Here is a 17,422-nt window from a genome sequence, read left to right on the forward strand (position 1 = left end):
TCCTACACGATCCTACATACGATCCTACCATTTTTGCGATCCTGCTACGATTTTAAACTTTTTGGTGAGGTGGGATCGTAAAATTGTGCGATTTTACGATCCGGATCGCGATTTTGACAACCATGCTTGTATGTATACCATTTTAAAAATCATTTTTCTGGTTTAAAACTGAAAAACTGTTATTGTATTGGAACATTAATTCGGCAAGTTCTATCCCAAAAACTTGTTTATGAAATTAATAATCAAAACTAGAAACTTTTTTTTTTTTTTTTTGACTGAATCAAAACTAGAAACTTTATTAAGCTTAGAAACGGAAAACATCATTCAATTGATCCGGAGAACAAGTTATTTGGAAGACTAACGAACAGTGTACATATTTGTACAGTAAGCAATTTTATAAAAATTTTTTTTTTTTTTTTTTGGTTTTTTTTTTTTTTTTTTTTTTTATATAATATAAAAATTTTACTCTAGCCTTAATTTATGTGTATAAAGTTTCATTTTAGAGGTTTGAACTTCGACTTTACTCCCCACACTACAAGAATTTTATACTTATGAAGTGACCATCAAACCAAAATCTATGTATTCATGTGGAGGATAAATTATGCTGACCTCGTCCATTGTTGCAATGCTTCACACTTGTATACAAAGTTTTTTTTTTTAATTTTTAATTTTTAATTTTTATTTGTAGTTTCAAATCTATGTGTGTATGTGGGGCATAAATTATGGAGGGCATGGGGTCGGAATGGAATGGACAACATTGCAGGTCTTGGGGGTGGGTAGATTTCCCTAGTTGGGGGCAATTCTAACTTTTATTTTTGTTTTAGAAGAGGAAGCATTGTACCTGAAATATTGAACAATTAATTATTTTCTATACACACATGGCACAATTGCCAAACTAGTAGCTTTCTCTATCCTGTCACTTCCCTATCATTTTTTATACTTTACATCTTTTTACTTTTCTTTCCTTCACAAGAAATATTTATGTATATTTCTTGTGAAGAAAAGAAAAGTGAAAACCATATTTATGTGTTTATTTGCGTATAAACTAAACTTACGCTTTTTATTGGTTGCTGAACTAACTAAATTTACGCTTATTTTGAATATGTATGGTTTTAAAATAATAGGTTTAGTTTACTTTCAGTACTTTATTAATAAAACATGTTTTTTTGTTTTAAATAAACAATGATAAGTGGTAATGAATTTTAATCCTCACATTTTATTTAGTTAGTGGGTGATGTGACAGTCTCTTATCAAAACAAAAGGAGTTTCATTTTTAAAAGTGTTGAAGGTAAGTCAAACCCTAAAATAATAACTTAGGCTTGAATATGATGCAATTACTTTGATCTAGTTTAGTTGGAATTGATTTACTTCAATCTAGTTCGCTTTGATATGATGTACTTCAAATCATTTTAGTTTGTGTTTGTTTGTTTAGACCCCTTAAAGCAGATTGTTTAACCTAATATATTAGCCAAGTGATTACTTAGGCTAATTATGAGATCTAGGTTAAACAATGAAAGATCATTTCATGCAAACAACGGAAAAGTAAATAACACACAGATATGATCACCTAGGAAAACTAATTAAACGAACCGTTTTAAGGTAAAAACTTAGGGAGGATTTGACATAGTTATCTTCAAGGTAAACAAATCCACTAATGGAGAATTGAAGTTTTTATAAAAGATTTAACCCTAAAACTATTGCTACTTCCAGTAGTAACTTACTGACACAACTACGTGCAAACTCTAAATTCACAGACTCTTCTCTCTTGAATTTGCAGCACACAAGTTCCCACGCTTTGAGATCCCACTCAAAGGTTTCAGATTACCACTTGTTGATCTTGCGGCAACTAGATTTCATCAGCACTTGATTGTAGTCTTGTTCTAGTAGACACTTGTATAGTTAGAAGATACAAAACCTCTCAGATCTCACATGAGTAACTTACAAGTCTTCCAAGAGTCTTCAAAACGTAGTTAGGGTTTTTCTTTTATACTTAAGAATGTTGAACTGAAACCCTAAACATTTTCGTGGGCTTGGGCCTGATTTAAATTCTTCAAAAATTATTTTTCCTTGATTTTTGATCGGTCGTTTTGCTTGATCTTTAATCGATCGAACTTCAATGAAACTTAATTCCTTTTCCTGCCGCTCGAATATTCCTAAGATTGACTTGAAACACTTTGAGCAATGTTTAACACTTATTCTAGACATGTTTTTGTTCTCAGTTTGCTAACATATACAAATTAAATCTCTAAACATTTAATCCTAAATCTTTAGAATCTATCAGTTTGATTAGGTTTACTTCAAATCAAAGCACTTTAATTCAGTCTGTTTATAAGAATTAGGGTATAATTCACTTTAAACTAGGTTACTTTAAGTTAAGTCATGACTTTGAAATAATAGCATTGGAAATAACATAGAATTAGGAATTTCACTTTGTCTCTTGGTAATAGAAGTCACTTAGGATGTCTCATCTTTCATTATTAACTTGTGTATTTTCTCAAAAATTCCTCTTAATTGAGGCATTTCCATACCCAAACCTTAATCCTCAAAGTTAGATTTCACATCAAATTGGGTTTTGCACCTCAACTCTCCAGTGACATGCAAACAACAATAAACGACCAAACATAATTAAAAATTAATTTCTACTCGAACATGTTATCTTATTTTATTTAATATGGTACATGTTTAACATTATTTGAGCCTCAATAGTCAGTAGGATGCCTTGTGGTACTATGTAAAGTTTTATTCTCAAGGTTTTGTTCAATTACTTTACTCTCATACAAAGAGAGAAGGTAACTCAATTGCTCATAGTTTGGCTAAATATGCTAGTAATATTCTAGACTTTTTAGTATGGATGGAGGATGTTCTACCATAATTTTATTCTTACTTCAAGTTGATTTAGCCGTTCTTTCTTAATTAAAGTCCAGTTTCCCCCTAAAAAAAAATTCTCTTTTATGAACAAAAAAATGAACAATATCACTAAACTTTAAGTTTAAATAAATTTAATAGACGTATTAAATCAACGAAATAAGAGAGAACCCAAAATATTATACTACTAAAATCTACTCACTGCCCTTCAACTTACAAAAACAATCAATGAGATAGAAGTATGGAACCCAAAATAGTATGTCACATTAGTAGCTGGCTCAATAGAATGGAGTTTGTGGGTTTCAGTTAGCTTGATTGATAAGGTCTCTTGTTATCGAATAAAAGATCCGAGATTTAATTTTTGTCTATACAAAAAACCAATTAATGTCTTGGTCTGATGATAAAGAGTAATCATCAAAAGTGAACGCTATAAGTTGAAACTATTTCTTAAGAAAAAAATAATGTTGGTGTTCAAAATACTTGCTAATGCTTAAAAATTCCATGCACATACATGTTTATTTTACTTAGCTTTAGGTAGATTTGGGTGATTCCTTCACAAAATGACGGGCAAGTGAATAAATGGGTCTGATCAACTTTGAACAAATCAATTTAATAATAAGGTCAGGTTATTAACTCATTTCATGTTAGGTTAGAAAAATCCCTCCACGTGCATGTTTATTCAATCTATAGGTTAGAGTGGGATAGAAAGTCTAGGTTAGGGATCAACTAAATTTTCTCTTATTAATACACGTTATATCTACCATTGGATTGATCCCTTCGTACTATTTATATATAGTTAATTTTTTAGTAGGGAAAAATTCAAAAAATCTCCCACTGATTTTCCTCTGAAACATGGAACTCAATCCCTTCAGATTTTGAGTATAACACTTAATTGTACTATTGTTTTATGTGTAAACTTTCATTTGTATAACACTTAATCGCCTAGGGTTTTTTACTATAATACGAAACTCCCTAAAAGAAACCTCGCATACTTTTATATTTTGGAGTTACAAGCAGGGGCGGAGTTAGGAATTTTTGTTTGGGAGGGCCAAGTTGTTACACTAATATATCTATTAAGACAAGCTCCACACATACACACACACACGTATATATATACACATGTTTTTTTATTATATATACATACACTTTTTTATTTGATAAGTTATATATATACACCAAAAAAAAAAAAAAGCTTAGTATTTTCAATCAAAATTATGTTTAATGGCGATTTTTCATAAAAGAAAATTCAAAATTTCCATTTTTATTGTGAAATTCTTAAAAAATTTCATTTTAAATACAAATGATCAAATTTTATATTAAAGTAAGTAAAAAATCTTTCAATTCAACTAATGAAATTCTCAAAAACATAAATGATCCAAAACTTGGTGAAATAAGTTAGGCTCCAAACATATTTGAAATTATCTTGCTCTGACTTATTATGTGACAATTAAAGACACATTTTATGTGTAGTTTTAGTGACAAGATTTTTTTAATGAGTCAATGACATGTTAATCGGCACATAATGGGTTGAAAAAAAAAAGATTCAGACATGCTTGATACTAAACTTTATCAAATATTTAATAGATATAAGAACAATTTTATAACAAAAAATAGAATTGCCACTACAAAAAAACAGAATTGCCCATACAAAAAATATAACTTTATCTTTCACATGCGAAAAATAAAGTTATATCTCTATAACTATTAAACCAATTATTTTTTTTAAGAACATCATTGGACTAATTCAAATATTTGGGGGGACAACTCTTGTTTTTGTAGACAAAATTTTAAAAACATTAAAATAATTATATATAAGCCCCACCCCCCCCGGCGCGCCGTTCTTGTACTTACCTTCGCCGCTGGTTACAAGCTTTTTTATTTTTTTGAGAATCAGGCTACAAGCTTACAACCTTTTTAAATAGCCATTTCACATATTTCATGTTGGCCCATTTTCTTCGTTCCATTTAATTGTTGTAGGCTTTTCACTAAAATTTCACATTTACAGCAAGACGAAGTGAGCCTGATATGAATCTTGAAATACCCCTTAATATGAGTTTTTTTAGAAACACCTTAATATGATTTTTTTTTTTTTTTTAGAATACTAAGTATTTAACACACACACATGAGGAGAGGGGAGACCCTCAATATGATTTTGATTATTAGCAATTGTCGAACCATCATAGGATATAGTATATATAACTTAAAAAAAAAAAAAAAAAAAAGAGATTAATGACTAGGTTTTTTTTTTTTTTTTGATTCAAAGATTAATGACTAGTTAGTTCAACAAAATGGAATAAGTGCCAATTTAGAAGCAATAAGTCTGGAGACACAATATATATATATATATATATATATATATATATATATGTGCATGATATGTTGTGATTAGTGAATAATAAATGTGATATTCTTCTAAAAAGAAAGTGATATTAGTGGTGAACCTAAGTAAAAGTAGTGTTACTAATTACTTCAATAACAAAAGATTATACCAATAGTTATAAAATATCAACAAAAAAAAAAGTTATGAAAAATGTTACATGATTGAACCGTAAATGAAGAAAAATGTTACGTTGCTAGCATTATTTGTTTGGAAGGGCTTTGGGTCTAATTGTTTCAAGAGCTTGAAAAAACACTTTTTTATAAAATGGTTTTTATGAAAACTCACCATTTCTTAGATACAACATTTTTAAACATTTGAAATCTTTCCACGAAACAGAAAAAATAAGCAGTTCCAAAATGAATATAGAAATCGGAACCAAAAGGGATAAAATAATAAATTTTTATGGCAGGATATTTTTCTAAACAAGTTTTCCTCTTAATTTGGGAGGATGGGTTTTTGTGGAGCTAGGTGGAAAATCTCTAGCCATCCCCCTTTTCACACACCAAACAAAGGAAAACCGATAACTTGAACTTCTTTTTGGGGGGGGTTTTTCTATTATTCTTTTTCCATCGTTCAAGTTTTCCTTCAAACCAAACATATCACTAGTGACACAATAAATTTGACTATTTGTTTTTCACAACTAATTGAGATGGCAAGTTATAATTGTTGAATTATTATTTTCACATATACCTACTATTAACATTATTTTTATTATATATTAATTAAGAAAAATGTTAAATCATAAGGTATTTGTTAAAAATGAATTATTGTGGGGTCTAATTAATAAAAAATTAGATGAATTGATGACGAGGGAACTGAAAGTAATACTAAAATATCAAATAGAACTCAAAAAGTTATTTTTTATAGTACGTGTAAAAAATTTGACATAAACCAAAAAAATTAGATATAGGGTCCGTTTGGATTGAGTTTATTGTTGCTGAAACTGAAAACTGAAAACTGAAAACTGAAAACACTGTAGCAAAATAATTTTTAAATGTGTGAATAATATCGTGGGACCCATTTTTAATATTTTTTAACTTGTGAACAGTGTCAAACAGTGTATGAACAGTGTCAAACAGTGTGTGAACAGTATTCAACAGTGTATAAACATTATTTTTGTCCCCCAAAATCAGAAACGGTGCAGGAAAAAAAAAATTAAAAAAGTAAAACGCAAAACGCAGACTTAAGTTTCAGCAGTATCCAAATGCCCTCATAAAGCTATTTTTTATGGTTCAACACTGTCATTAATTAAAACAAATCGCCTCAACAAAACAATATTTATAAAAGAAAAAATTGTAAATTTGTTGCGTGACCAGATAGACTTAGAATATGGTGCAGAAGATTCTAAAAAAAGAAAAAGAAAAAAAAGAATATGGTGTAGAATACAAAGCTGATAGCTCCTCTAGACACAAGTTCATATCACATCACATCCAAGTTTCAGACAGTCACTTCATTAAATGATTCTCAGTGAACAATTTTTTTTTTTTTGGGGAGAAAAATTCTTAGTCAACAATTAAATAGCTGGTTTGGTGAGATATAATAAATAAATACATATGTCCACCTATTTTGTGAGTTAAATACCTACCATTTGAGAATTTTGCTGGGACGACATTTTTAATATCACTAACAATACTCTTGTTTTTGAGCTACTATAATGTTATAATGGTCAATGGACTTACAGTTGCCGACAAATAACAACGTGATATTTTGAAGGGTTTTGATTAATAGTAGTCTTAAATCAATTGTCAATAATTCATTTTATAATTTTTTTTTTAAAGAAAAATTCTTAGTGAACAATTAAATAGCTGGTTTTGTAAGATACAATAAATAAATACATATGTCCATCTATTGTGTGAGTCAAATATCTACAATTTGAGAATTTTGTTAGAACGATGCCTTTAATATCACTAACAATACTCTTGTATTTGAGCTACTATAATGTTATAATGGTTAATGGACTTACAGCTGCTGACAAGTAATAACGTGATATTTTGAAGGGTTTTGATTAAGCGTACTCTTAAAGCAATTGTCAATAATTCATTTTATATTTTTTTTTTGAGAAAAATTCCTAGTGAAAAATTAAATAGCCGGTTTGGTAAGATATAATAAATAAATACATATGTCCATCTATTTTGTGAGTCAAATATCTACAATTTGAGAATTTAGTTAGAACAACGCCTTTAATATCACTAACAATACTCTTATTTTTGAGCTACTATGATGTTATAATGGTCAATGAACTTACAGCTGCCGATAAGTAATAACGTGATATTTTGAAGGGTTTTGATTAAGCGTACTCTTAAAGCAATCGTCAATAATTCATTTTATAAAAAAATTAGTTATATTTTTTTCTTTTACCATAAAAAATTTCTAAATCAATGTCTTAAGGCGTTCATTACTTTTTCTGTTTTTCCTATCTTCAATAGTAGGACCTTTCTTCTTCTTTTCTTTGTTTTTAAAGGAGAGACATAATAGTTGGCCTAATAAACATATAATATAACGGTATCACATCACATCAAATTTCTAGAGTAAAACATTTTGGGTTATCATCCCCCCGTTTTAAAAAAAAAATCACCCCCCCCGCCCCCCCCCCCCCCCCCCCCCAAAAAAATCCCTATTGATTAGGGTTATGAGACTATCTTATGAATCGTTACTCTCATATTTAATTGGTGTATCCTGTGAACCAATGTGAATATATTTTGAAAGGGAGCGTTGTATAAATTGACCTCATAAAATTATATATTGTGATTAGGAGCGTGCATAAATCGCCAAGTCAGGTTGATTGGTTTATTTTTTTCATCTAAACTACTTGGGACTGATAAATCTCTAATCCAATTCAACCCAATCTGTAAAGGTCAAGTAGTCTTGGAGTCTTTTTGTTAAGCATAGTAAAAAACTCTTCATAGTTTCATTTAACTATTTTTAAGCTTGTTATTCCATAAATAATTGCTATAAATTGGATTGAATATTTTAACTTCATCAAAACTAAGGGTGTGTTTGGTAGAGTGGAATTTAGGGAGGATGGAAAAAAAAAATGAGAAAAAAATGAGGAGAGAAAACTTTTTGGAGGGTGTTTGGTTGAGAGGGGGAGAGGGGAAAATAATAGTGTAGCCCACCTGAACCCACCAAAAATTTTTCTCTCCAAAATGGGGAGAAAACTTAGTGGTGGAAAATCTTATGGGTGAAGGACAAAAATGCCCAGGTGCAAGTTGCACATGGACTTCTGTATGTGTTGTGTTGTGTGTGTGTGTGTGTGTTTTTTTTTTTATTTTTTATAATAAATTTTAAAATTCCAGTTTTAATATTTGTATGATTTTTGTTCTCACTTTTTTCTTTTCTTTTCTTTGTTGGGCTTCAATACCCTTGTTAAGTGTTTCTTTTGTTCTCATTCCATTTTTTTATTTATTTTTAAGGCATCATTTTTATTTTTTTAATAAATTTGGGTGATTGTATTTTTTTTTTGTCATTTTTTTTTTTTTTGTTTTAATTGAGCATCATTTTTTTAACAATGGTATATGAGTAGATTTATATAACTTCATTTTTTCCATCCCTCCACTTTTTCACTCCTAACCAAACAAAAAGGAGGGAAATTAAATTTATTTTCCATCCTCCTACTTTTTCATCCTCCTATCATTTTATATCTTCCCACTTTTCCACCCCTAACCCTAAGTTCAAAATACCAAATGGACAACAAATCAAAGATCAAGTGCTACCATGTTGGGGGAGTTCATATTTACCCATATTTTCCTAATAGACTATACTCCATTTGACCCAAATGTCCCTATGTTTTCACTAGGATCCACTTTTTGTGTGGTTCTACTTCTAGTGGTGCCATGGTGGGCAAATAGGGAAATCTCTCTCTCTCTCTCTCTCTCTCTCTCTCTCATGTGTTACTTTTCTTTTTTAAGAAAAAAGTTTTGAAATGATTTCATGTGTATGTATATGTACAAAATTGGGTGTTTGGAATTTTGTTTGGATGTAATGAAAATTAGAACTTCTTTATTTTTTGGGCAAATTATAACTTACCAATCTCAAACTTAACTTTTTCTCTCCCTCGTAGGAGTGTTCTCTCTTGGCGTACGATAGAAAGACTCCTGCTATCGTACGCTTGAGCTGATCTCTACCACGTTCGCGAGCTCTGCTTCGGAGTATGGCCTTATCTGGCTCCTTGGTGGGCTGGATTTCCCCTTGCTGTGGGTCATGCGCCGTCTGGTTGCTCCGCCCAGTTGTGGGTCTTCCTCCACCATTGTGGGGCTTTCTCTGCCCTGTCAGTGGGCATTTTTCTTGGCCGGTGTGGGTTACTTCTCTACCCCCAAGTGGGTCATTTTCTCTGCCATGTCAGTGGTGCTATCATTTTCAGTCCACTAGAAGTTTTTTATTTTGCGGGATGAATCTCTGGCAAGTAAGGGCATTTACAGATTTGGTGTGTTTTGGCTGGGGGTGGCTACTCAAAGACATTAGTGAGTAGTTTTTACTTGATTTAGGTTTTCCTTATTGCTTTTTAAGGGTCTGATTTCGGGTCTTCCCCTTGTATTTGGTTCTGCTTGATGCTCTGTTTGTACCCTTGGATTTTTTTATTCTTTTTTGGATATACTTTGTATGGAGTTTGGTATGGAAAAATTGCTATAATGGCGGTAGCAATAAGGGTCATAAGTTGGAACTGTCGAGGGTTGGGGAACCCTTGGTCAGCTCGGGCGTTGCATGACATGGTGCAACGGTGGAATCCTAAAGTGGTGTTTCTGATCGAGACAAAGGAAAAAAAATAGGCGAATGGAAAGAATAAAGAACAGGATTGGACTGGCAAATGGGCTTATTGTTCCTTGTGTAGGCAGAAAAGGGGTACTTGCCTTACTATGGACTAGGGAGATAGATTTGGAGATTAAGAGTTTCTCACAGAACCACATTGATGCTATGATCAATGATGCAGAGAAAAGCATTAAATGGAGGTTGACAGGCTTCTATGGCCATCCGGAGACGCATCAAAGGTATGAATCCTGGCACCTTTTAGCTTTCCTGAATAATCAACTGCACCTCCCTTGGTTATGCTTAGGAGATTTTAATGAAATATTGTCTAATATTGAAAAATTTGGGGAGGCTATCCGGACTCAACAACAAATGGATGGGTTTAGAAAGGTGGTTGATTATTATACTTTTCAGGATTTGGGATATTGTGGTTCAGAGTTTACTTGGTGTAATATGCAAAGAGATGAAAACAGAATATATTTGAGATTAGATAGAGCCTTTGCCAGCCTTGAGTGGATTGAAAATTTTGGGGGAATGAAAGTGTATCATTTGGAAGACTCAACTTCTGATCACAGTGCCTTGCTCCTATCTGACTCAACTGTCTAGCACCAAACCCGTACAAATCGTTTTCATTTTGAAGCAAGGTGGACAAAAAATGCAGATTGTAAGGCTATTATCGAAAATTCTTGGGGGATGGGGTTTGACCTTAATATGCCAGAAGGGGTTATGGATAATCTTAATAGCTGTGTTGCGGACCTAAAGAGTTGGAACTTTAATGTGTATAGGCAGATTCCAAAGAAGATCCAGACAAAAAAAAATGCCTTGAACTCCCTGACTTTACAAGACAAGGATAGAACACTTAGCACTGAGATTAACAGTTTAAGAAGGGAAATCAATGACCTTCTAGAGGATGAGGAAATTTATTGGGGGCAAAAAGCCAAAGCTCATTGGCTCAAGGAGGGTGACAAAAATATTAGGTTTTTCCATGCCCAAGCTTTTGAACGGTGCAAGCAGAACACTATTCTGGGAATTTGGGATAGCCAAGGTAGATGGTGTGATGAAAAAGATAGTATTGCTTAAGCGGCCATTGACTACTTTGTCAGCATTTATACAATGGCTTCCCCATCATGGATCGATGAAGTAATTGCCGCCATTCCCACACAAGTGACGGAAGATATGAATGAAAGCCTTAACAGGTGTTTCACTAGGGAGGAGGTTACCGTCGCTCTTAAACAGATCCACCCCACAAAAGCACCTAGCCCAGATGGTATGTCTGCCATTTTCTACCAAAAATATTGGAGTATTGTGGGATGTAGCATTACTAATATGGTTCTAAATGTTCTCAATAGTGATATGTCTCTGGCTTGTCTTAATAAAACCAATATTGCCCTCATCCCTAAAGTAAATAACCCCAAAAAGATGTCTGATTTTCGCCCTATAAGTCTATGTAATGTAGTATATAAACTCACATCTAAAACTATTGCAAATAGATTTAAGGCTATTCTCCCTTATATCATCTCAGAGAACCAAAGTGCTTTCACTCCTGACAGATTAATCACTAACGATGTACTTGTGGCTTTTGAGTTAATGCACTTTTTGAATCACAAAAATGTAGGGAATGATGGCTTTATGGCTGCCAAATTAGATATGAGTAAAGCTTTTGACAGAGTCAAGTGGGGCTTTATACAGGGGGTTATGGAGAAACTGGGTTTCAGCTCAAGGTGGGTAAACCTTGTAATGAAGTGTATCACTCAATCTCATACTTAGTTATTATAAATGGGGTTGCTTGTGGTAACATTGTGCCTACACGGGCGCTTAGGCAAGGGGACTCCCTCTCCTCGATTCTTTTCCTTATTTGCATTGAAGGGCTCTCAGCTCCTATCCATGAGGCAACCCAGAACCAGTTTTTGACAAGCATTTCCATTTGTAGGGGCTGTCCAAGAGTTACCCATCTTCTCTTTGCGAATGTTAGCATCCTTTTCTGCAAGGCCAGTGTGGGGGAAAGCAGGGAGTTAAAGTTTTTACTCCAGAAATATGAGGATGCTTTGGGTCAGAAGATCAATACTGATAAGTCCTCAATTTTCTTTAGCCCCAACACTGCTCTAGAAGTCAAGGAGGAGATCTTTGCTACCCTAAGTCCTATGCAAGACTCTAGACACTCAAAATACCTTGGCCTTCCTTCTTTCATTGGAAGATCGAAAATGCAAGTGTTCTCTATCCTAAAAGAGAGGATTGGGCACAAGCTAGTTGGCTGGAAGGGTAAGCTCCTCTCTATGGGGGGGGAGGGAAGTCCTTATAAAAGCGGTAGCTCAAGCAATTCCCACTAATACCATGAGTTGCTTCCTTCTTCTGCAAGGCTTATGTGATGATATTGAAAGCATGGTGAGGAACTTCTGGTGGGGCCAAAGGCAACAAGAACCTAAAATGAATTGGGTTAGCTGGAAAACAATGTGTATGCCTAAAGCTCAAGGAGGCATGGGTTTTAGGAATTTGCAAGCTTTCAACAAAGTAATGCTGGCAAAGCAATTATGGCGAATCCTCCAAAACCCAAACTCTCTAGTGGCAAGGGTTCTTAAAGCTAAATACTTCCCTACTAAAGATATTCTGAATGCTAACCTTGGAAGCTCCCCTTCATATTCTTGGAGAAGCATCCACAGTAGCCTTGATGTTATAAGGAAGGGAACTCGGTAGAGAGTGGGAAATGGGAAATTAATCCATATATGGGAGGACAAGTGGCCGCCAACCCCATCTACTTACAAGGTTATTTCTCCACCAAATGATATGCCCCAATTCCCAATGGTCTCTTCTCTCATTGACCTAGTGACAAGATGGTAGAGAGTAGACATGGTTAGAGTAACTTTCCTTCCTTTTGAAGCTGATTTAATCCTGAGAATACCTTTAAGCCACAACCTTCCGGAGGACAAAATTATCTGGATAGGGAATAGTCGGGGAGATTTCACAGTCAAAAGTGCTTACCATATAGCCCATAATTTGTCGGAATCAAGGGAGAAAGAAGAATGCTCAAATAGAGATCCTTGCAAGCTGGTTTGGAGGAAATTGTGGCACCTTAATCTCCGAGCGAAAATTAAAAATTTTGCTTGGAGAGCTTGTGTCAATGGTCTCCCTATGATGGAAGCCATTTGTTGCCATGGGATTACTCAATCTAGGGGCTGCCCTGTTTGTAGCAGTGAAGTTGAAAGTCTTGATCATGCCCTTCTTCATTGTGCCTTTTTAGCATCGGTTTGGTGTCTTTGGTCAGATAATCCTCTTCGCACTCATGGCATCAACAAATCCTTTCTTGATTCCACAATATTCATTCTCTCCCATGCAACTCTTCAGGACTTGGAGCTTTTCTTTGCCATCGCTTGGGCTATTTGGTTTAATAGAAATAAGATTGTGCACAAGCATTCTAGTCTTCTTCCTCTTCAAGTGTGGAAATTGGCAAAAAATGTTTCTGAAGATTTTGTTAGTTCAACAACTTAGGATCTTGGCCAACCTAGAACCACCCCATCTAGCTGGGTTCCTCCTCCCTTAGGATTCCACAAGATAAATGTTGATGGGGCCTCTTTTGAGCTAGACAGTTTCTCTAGTGTTGGAGTTGTCATTAGAGACTGCAAAGGTGATGTTATGGCTGCTTTGTGTAAACCCCTTCAGACTCGTTGCTCTGTTGAACTAATTGAGGTTTTTGCTTTGGAGCATGGCATTCTATTAGCTCAAGAGCTTCATCTGGCATGGGTCATTGTTGAATTTGACTCCCTAAATGCCATCCAAGCAATCAATGAAGGTGCCACGGGGAGTAGCTTGGGGCATATCATTCAAGGAATTCTCCAGGTGAGTGTTTCTTTTGAGTCCTGCCTCTTCAAGCACATCAATAGAAGCTTCAACACCGTAGCTCACGAGCTTGCTCAACATGCTCGAAGATCTAGTCTCCATCGCCTCTGGAAAGGAGTCGCTCCCTACTGTATCTCTTCCTTTTTGCAATCTAATTTGAATGTAAACGGCTTGTAATTATGTTGTTTTTGGACTGCTTATGCAGGAACCTTTAATGTTGTTCTGATGTGTTTTGCTTTTTGGTTTTTATGCCAGTATATTTCCATTTCAAAAAAAAAAAATTATAACTTACCCATATGTGGTTTGACTGAAATTTAAGTTGCCTATTTGTGGTTTGAAATTTAACATTTTACCCACTTGAGGTTAGTTTAGTTAGAGTTCTGTAATCCACATTTGTTAAAAACATGGCTAAATATGTAATTTTGTTATACATTTATGTCCCTCTCCTCCAAAAACACAAAAAAAAACATAAAAATACAAAATCAAATAAGGTTAAAAAGAATCCAATGGAACATTTACATCATGGGATTTCAAACCATAGGTAGATAACTTAAATTTCGTTCAAACCTCAAGTGAGTAAAATATAAAATTTCAAACTACAAGTAGGCAACTTAAATTTTGGCCAAACCACATGTGAGTAAATTGTAATTTTCTTATTTTTTTTGTAAGATTATTATTTGTATGGTAAACAAATATGTTCAATTACATTTTATTTTTTTATTAATATAAGATGGAACCAAGGTTCATTTGTCTTGTCTCTCAAAAAAAAAAAAAAAAAAAGGGTTCATTTGTCTTCAATGTACTGTGCACCGTGAAAGCTTGGTATTTTTGCTAGAACATAAGGTAAGTTCTTAAACATAAAGCGAGACCCATGCTTTTTCTTTCTTTCTTTTTATTTGTTGTTGAATAATACGTTTTATTGAAAAAGGTGACGGACCCAACCCAAGACCCATGCTTAAACGTGTTTATTATTTTTTCCTACAAGATATATAAGATCACGTTTCTTAGTTATGTAATTAAGTGAAGAAGGAGATAAGATGAGACCACATTAGTTCAATTGCATATATATATATATATATATATATATATATATATATTATTCAGCTTGAATGGGAAGATCACTTTGGGAGCAGTCTCAGAGTATATGAAAAGAAACATCCATTTCCTGGTCTCCTTATTGATTTTGATTCTCCTATTGAAAATCCTCCTGTTTACCAAAATCAATTAAGAGTTTTGACTGTTTTAAATGATGATTTTGAAATTGATTGGGATTCTTTGTACAATGAGTTTATGCTTGCAACAAACAGAACCAAGAGAAAATATTTCCAAAATAATTTTGCTCAGTCTGAAAAAGACTGTGTTAAAAGAAAATGGTTGGAAATGATGAATCAATTGAAAAAGCATATTTTGTTTTTTGATTTTCTTGAAAACCATTATGTTTCAAAAGATGAGGTTTCAAAACAACATTTAAATGTAATAAAGAAATCAAATTTTGTTAAGATTGATAGAACCATTATTAGGTCTAGTCATCCTCCGCTTGATTCAATTTTGATAACTACTAAGAAAGATGAAGTGACAAAAGAGGAAGTGAAGGCCTCTCCTTTCAAAATTGCTGATGATCAAACTCCTATTGTTAGCCTTATTGAACAAAACAATTTTACTAATCAATCTTTGCATATTATTGGTCAACAGCTTGACCGTATTGAAGAAAAAATTGTTGAAAAATCTGTTTCTGTTTCTGAAAAATCTGTTCCTGTTAAAACTGAGAAACCTTTGATTGATTTACCCAGTTAAAGAGAAAAAGTTATGTTTAAAACTTCTCAGTCCAAGACTCTTGAAATTGTTGACAAAAGGCTTTCTAATTTAAAGGTTAAAACTGAGAGTACTTCTACAAGTACTCCAACTGCTCGAACTATTTTCAAAAAAGAAATTGTTTTTGAAGAAAATACAGATTCTGATACTGTTTCTTCTGCTTCTGCAAAAAGAATCTTTGATGATGATTTCCCTGAAATTAAAAGATTTGTTGGGAACTCCAAACCCATGTCATTTACTAAAAACTGGTATTCAAAACCTACTCCTCCTGATATGCAGTTTGAAGAGAGATCTTTTCAAACACAGTTTTCTGTTTCTGCTGATAAGCTCTATGAATGGAATATTGATGGTTTGTCTGAACAAGAAATTATTAATAAAATGAGTCACATGTCTATGGTTGGTATTGCTTATCAAAATAACCATGATCTTGATCAACCTGAAATTGTTAATTTACTTGCTACTGGTTTTTCTGGTACTCTTCGTGGTTGGTGGGATTCATACATCACTGAAGAATCCAAAGAGTCTATTAAACATGCTGTTAAAAAGAATGATGAAGGTTTGCCTATTTTTGATGAAAGTATTGGTCGTGGTATTCCTGATGGTGTTAATACCTTGATTTATACTATTCTCAAACATTTTGTTGGTACTCCATCCAATATTTCATCACGTGTTTCTGATTATTTGAATAATTTGAGTTGTCCAACTATGTCCGATTACAGATGGTATCAAGATGTTTTTACTTCTAGAGTGATGCTCCGGAAAGATTGCCATAAGCCTTATTGGAAAGAAAAGTTTATTGACGGTCTGCCTCCTATCTTTGCTCATAAGGTAAAACAAGAATTGATGGGTAAAAATGATTCTATTGATTATGATAATTTAACCTATGGTGATATTTTCAGTACTATTAAAAAACTTGGTATCAATATGTGTAATGATGAAAAATTGCTAAAACATCAATTAAAAAATAAAAGAAAAGCTAAATATGAAATGGGAAATTTCTGTGAACAATATGGTTTGCCTCCTATTGCTCCTTCTAGGCAAAAAGGTAAAAATCATGATAAGAGCCATAAAAAATATAAAAAATACAGGAATAACTTTGTTAAACCTAATGATTTCTATGATAAGAAGAAAAATGTTTCTAAAAAACATGTTAAACAGAGAACAAGTAAAGGTAAATGTTTTAACTGTGGTAAACCTGGACACTTCAGCAAAGACTGTAAGGAAAAACCTGGTAAGTTAAAAAACAAATTTAACATGATAAATATTGATGATAAAGAGCAAGAAAAATTATTTAGAATCCTTGAATCAAACAACTCGTCTGATTCTTTGGAAGATGATTTTTCTTCTTCATCTGATTCTTGCTATCAATCTGCTGATGATTCTTCTGATTCTCCTAATATAAAAATTGGTTGTAGAGATTCTTGTTGCAATATTGTTAATACTGTTAATACTCTCACCAAGACTGAAGAAGATGAAAAATTAATAATTCAACTAATAAATCAAATTCAAAACCCTAAACTCCAGAAAGAATATTTGGATAGGTTTAAGAAAAATTTGATAAGAGATGAAATTAGTAAAAAACCAAAATCAACCATAAGTTTTGAAGAAACTTTGGAAAGATTTAATAAAAAGAAATCTAAAGAATTAACTGTTAATGATCTCCAAAATGAAATTCATATTGTTAAACAAGAGATAAATGAATTAAAACATGAATTTAAAAGCATGAAAAGTGATAACAATAATCTCAAACAAGAATTGACAATGTTAAAACTTGATAAAGATCTTAATAAA

At 33.0% G+C, this 17,422-nt stretch overlaps 1 protein-coding gene across 1 annotated transcript; it reads left to right on the forward strand.

The window, feature by feature from the left end:
• The first annotated feature begins 11,101 nt into the window (after window positions 1-11,101).
• On the forward strand, window positions 11,102-12,679 carry LOC126703770 (uncharacterized). The gene is made up of 4 exons (XM_050402845.1): window positions 11,102-11,255; window positions 11,604-11,709; window positions 11,808-12,247; window positions 12,345-12,679. The coding sequence occupies exons 1-4, from the start codon at window positions 11,102-11,104 to the stop codon at window positions 12,677-12,679; spliced, it is 1,035 nt and encodes a 344-aa protein (XP_050258802.1).
• Window positions 12,680-17,422: the final 4,743 nt, after the last annotated feature.

This window comes from Quercus robur, chromosome 10 (genome assembly GCF_932294415.1).
Source record: "Quercus robur chromosome 10, dhQueRobu3.1, whole genome shotgun sequence".
Lineage (NCBI taxonomy): Eukaryota > Viridiplantae > Streptophyta > Magnoliopsida > Fagales > Fagaceae > Quercus > Quercus robur.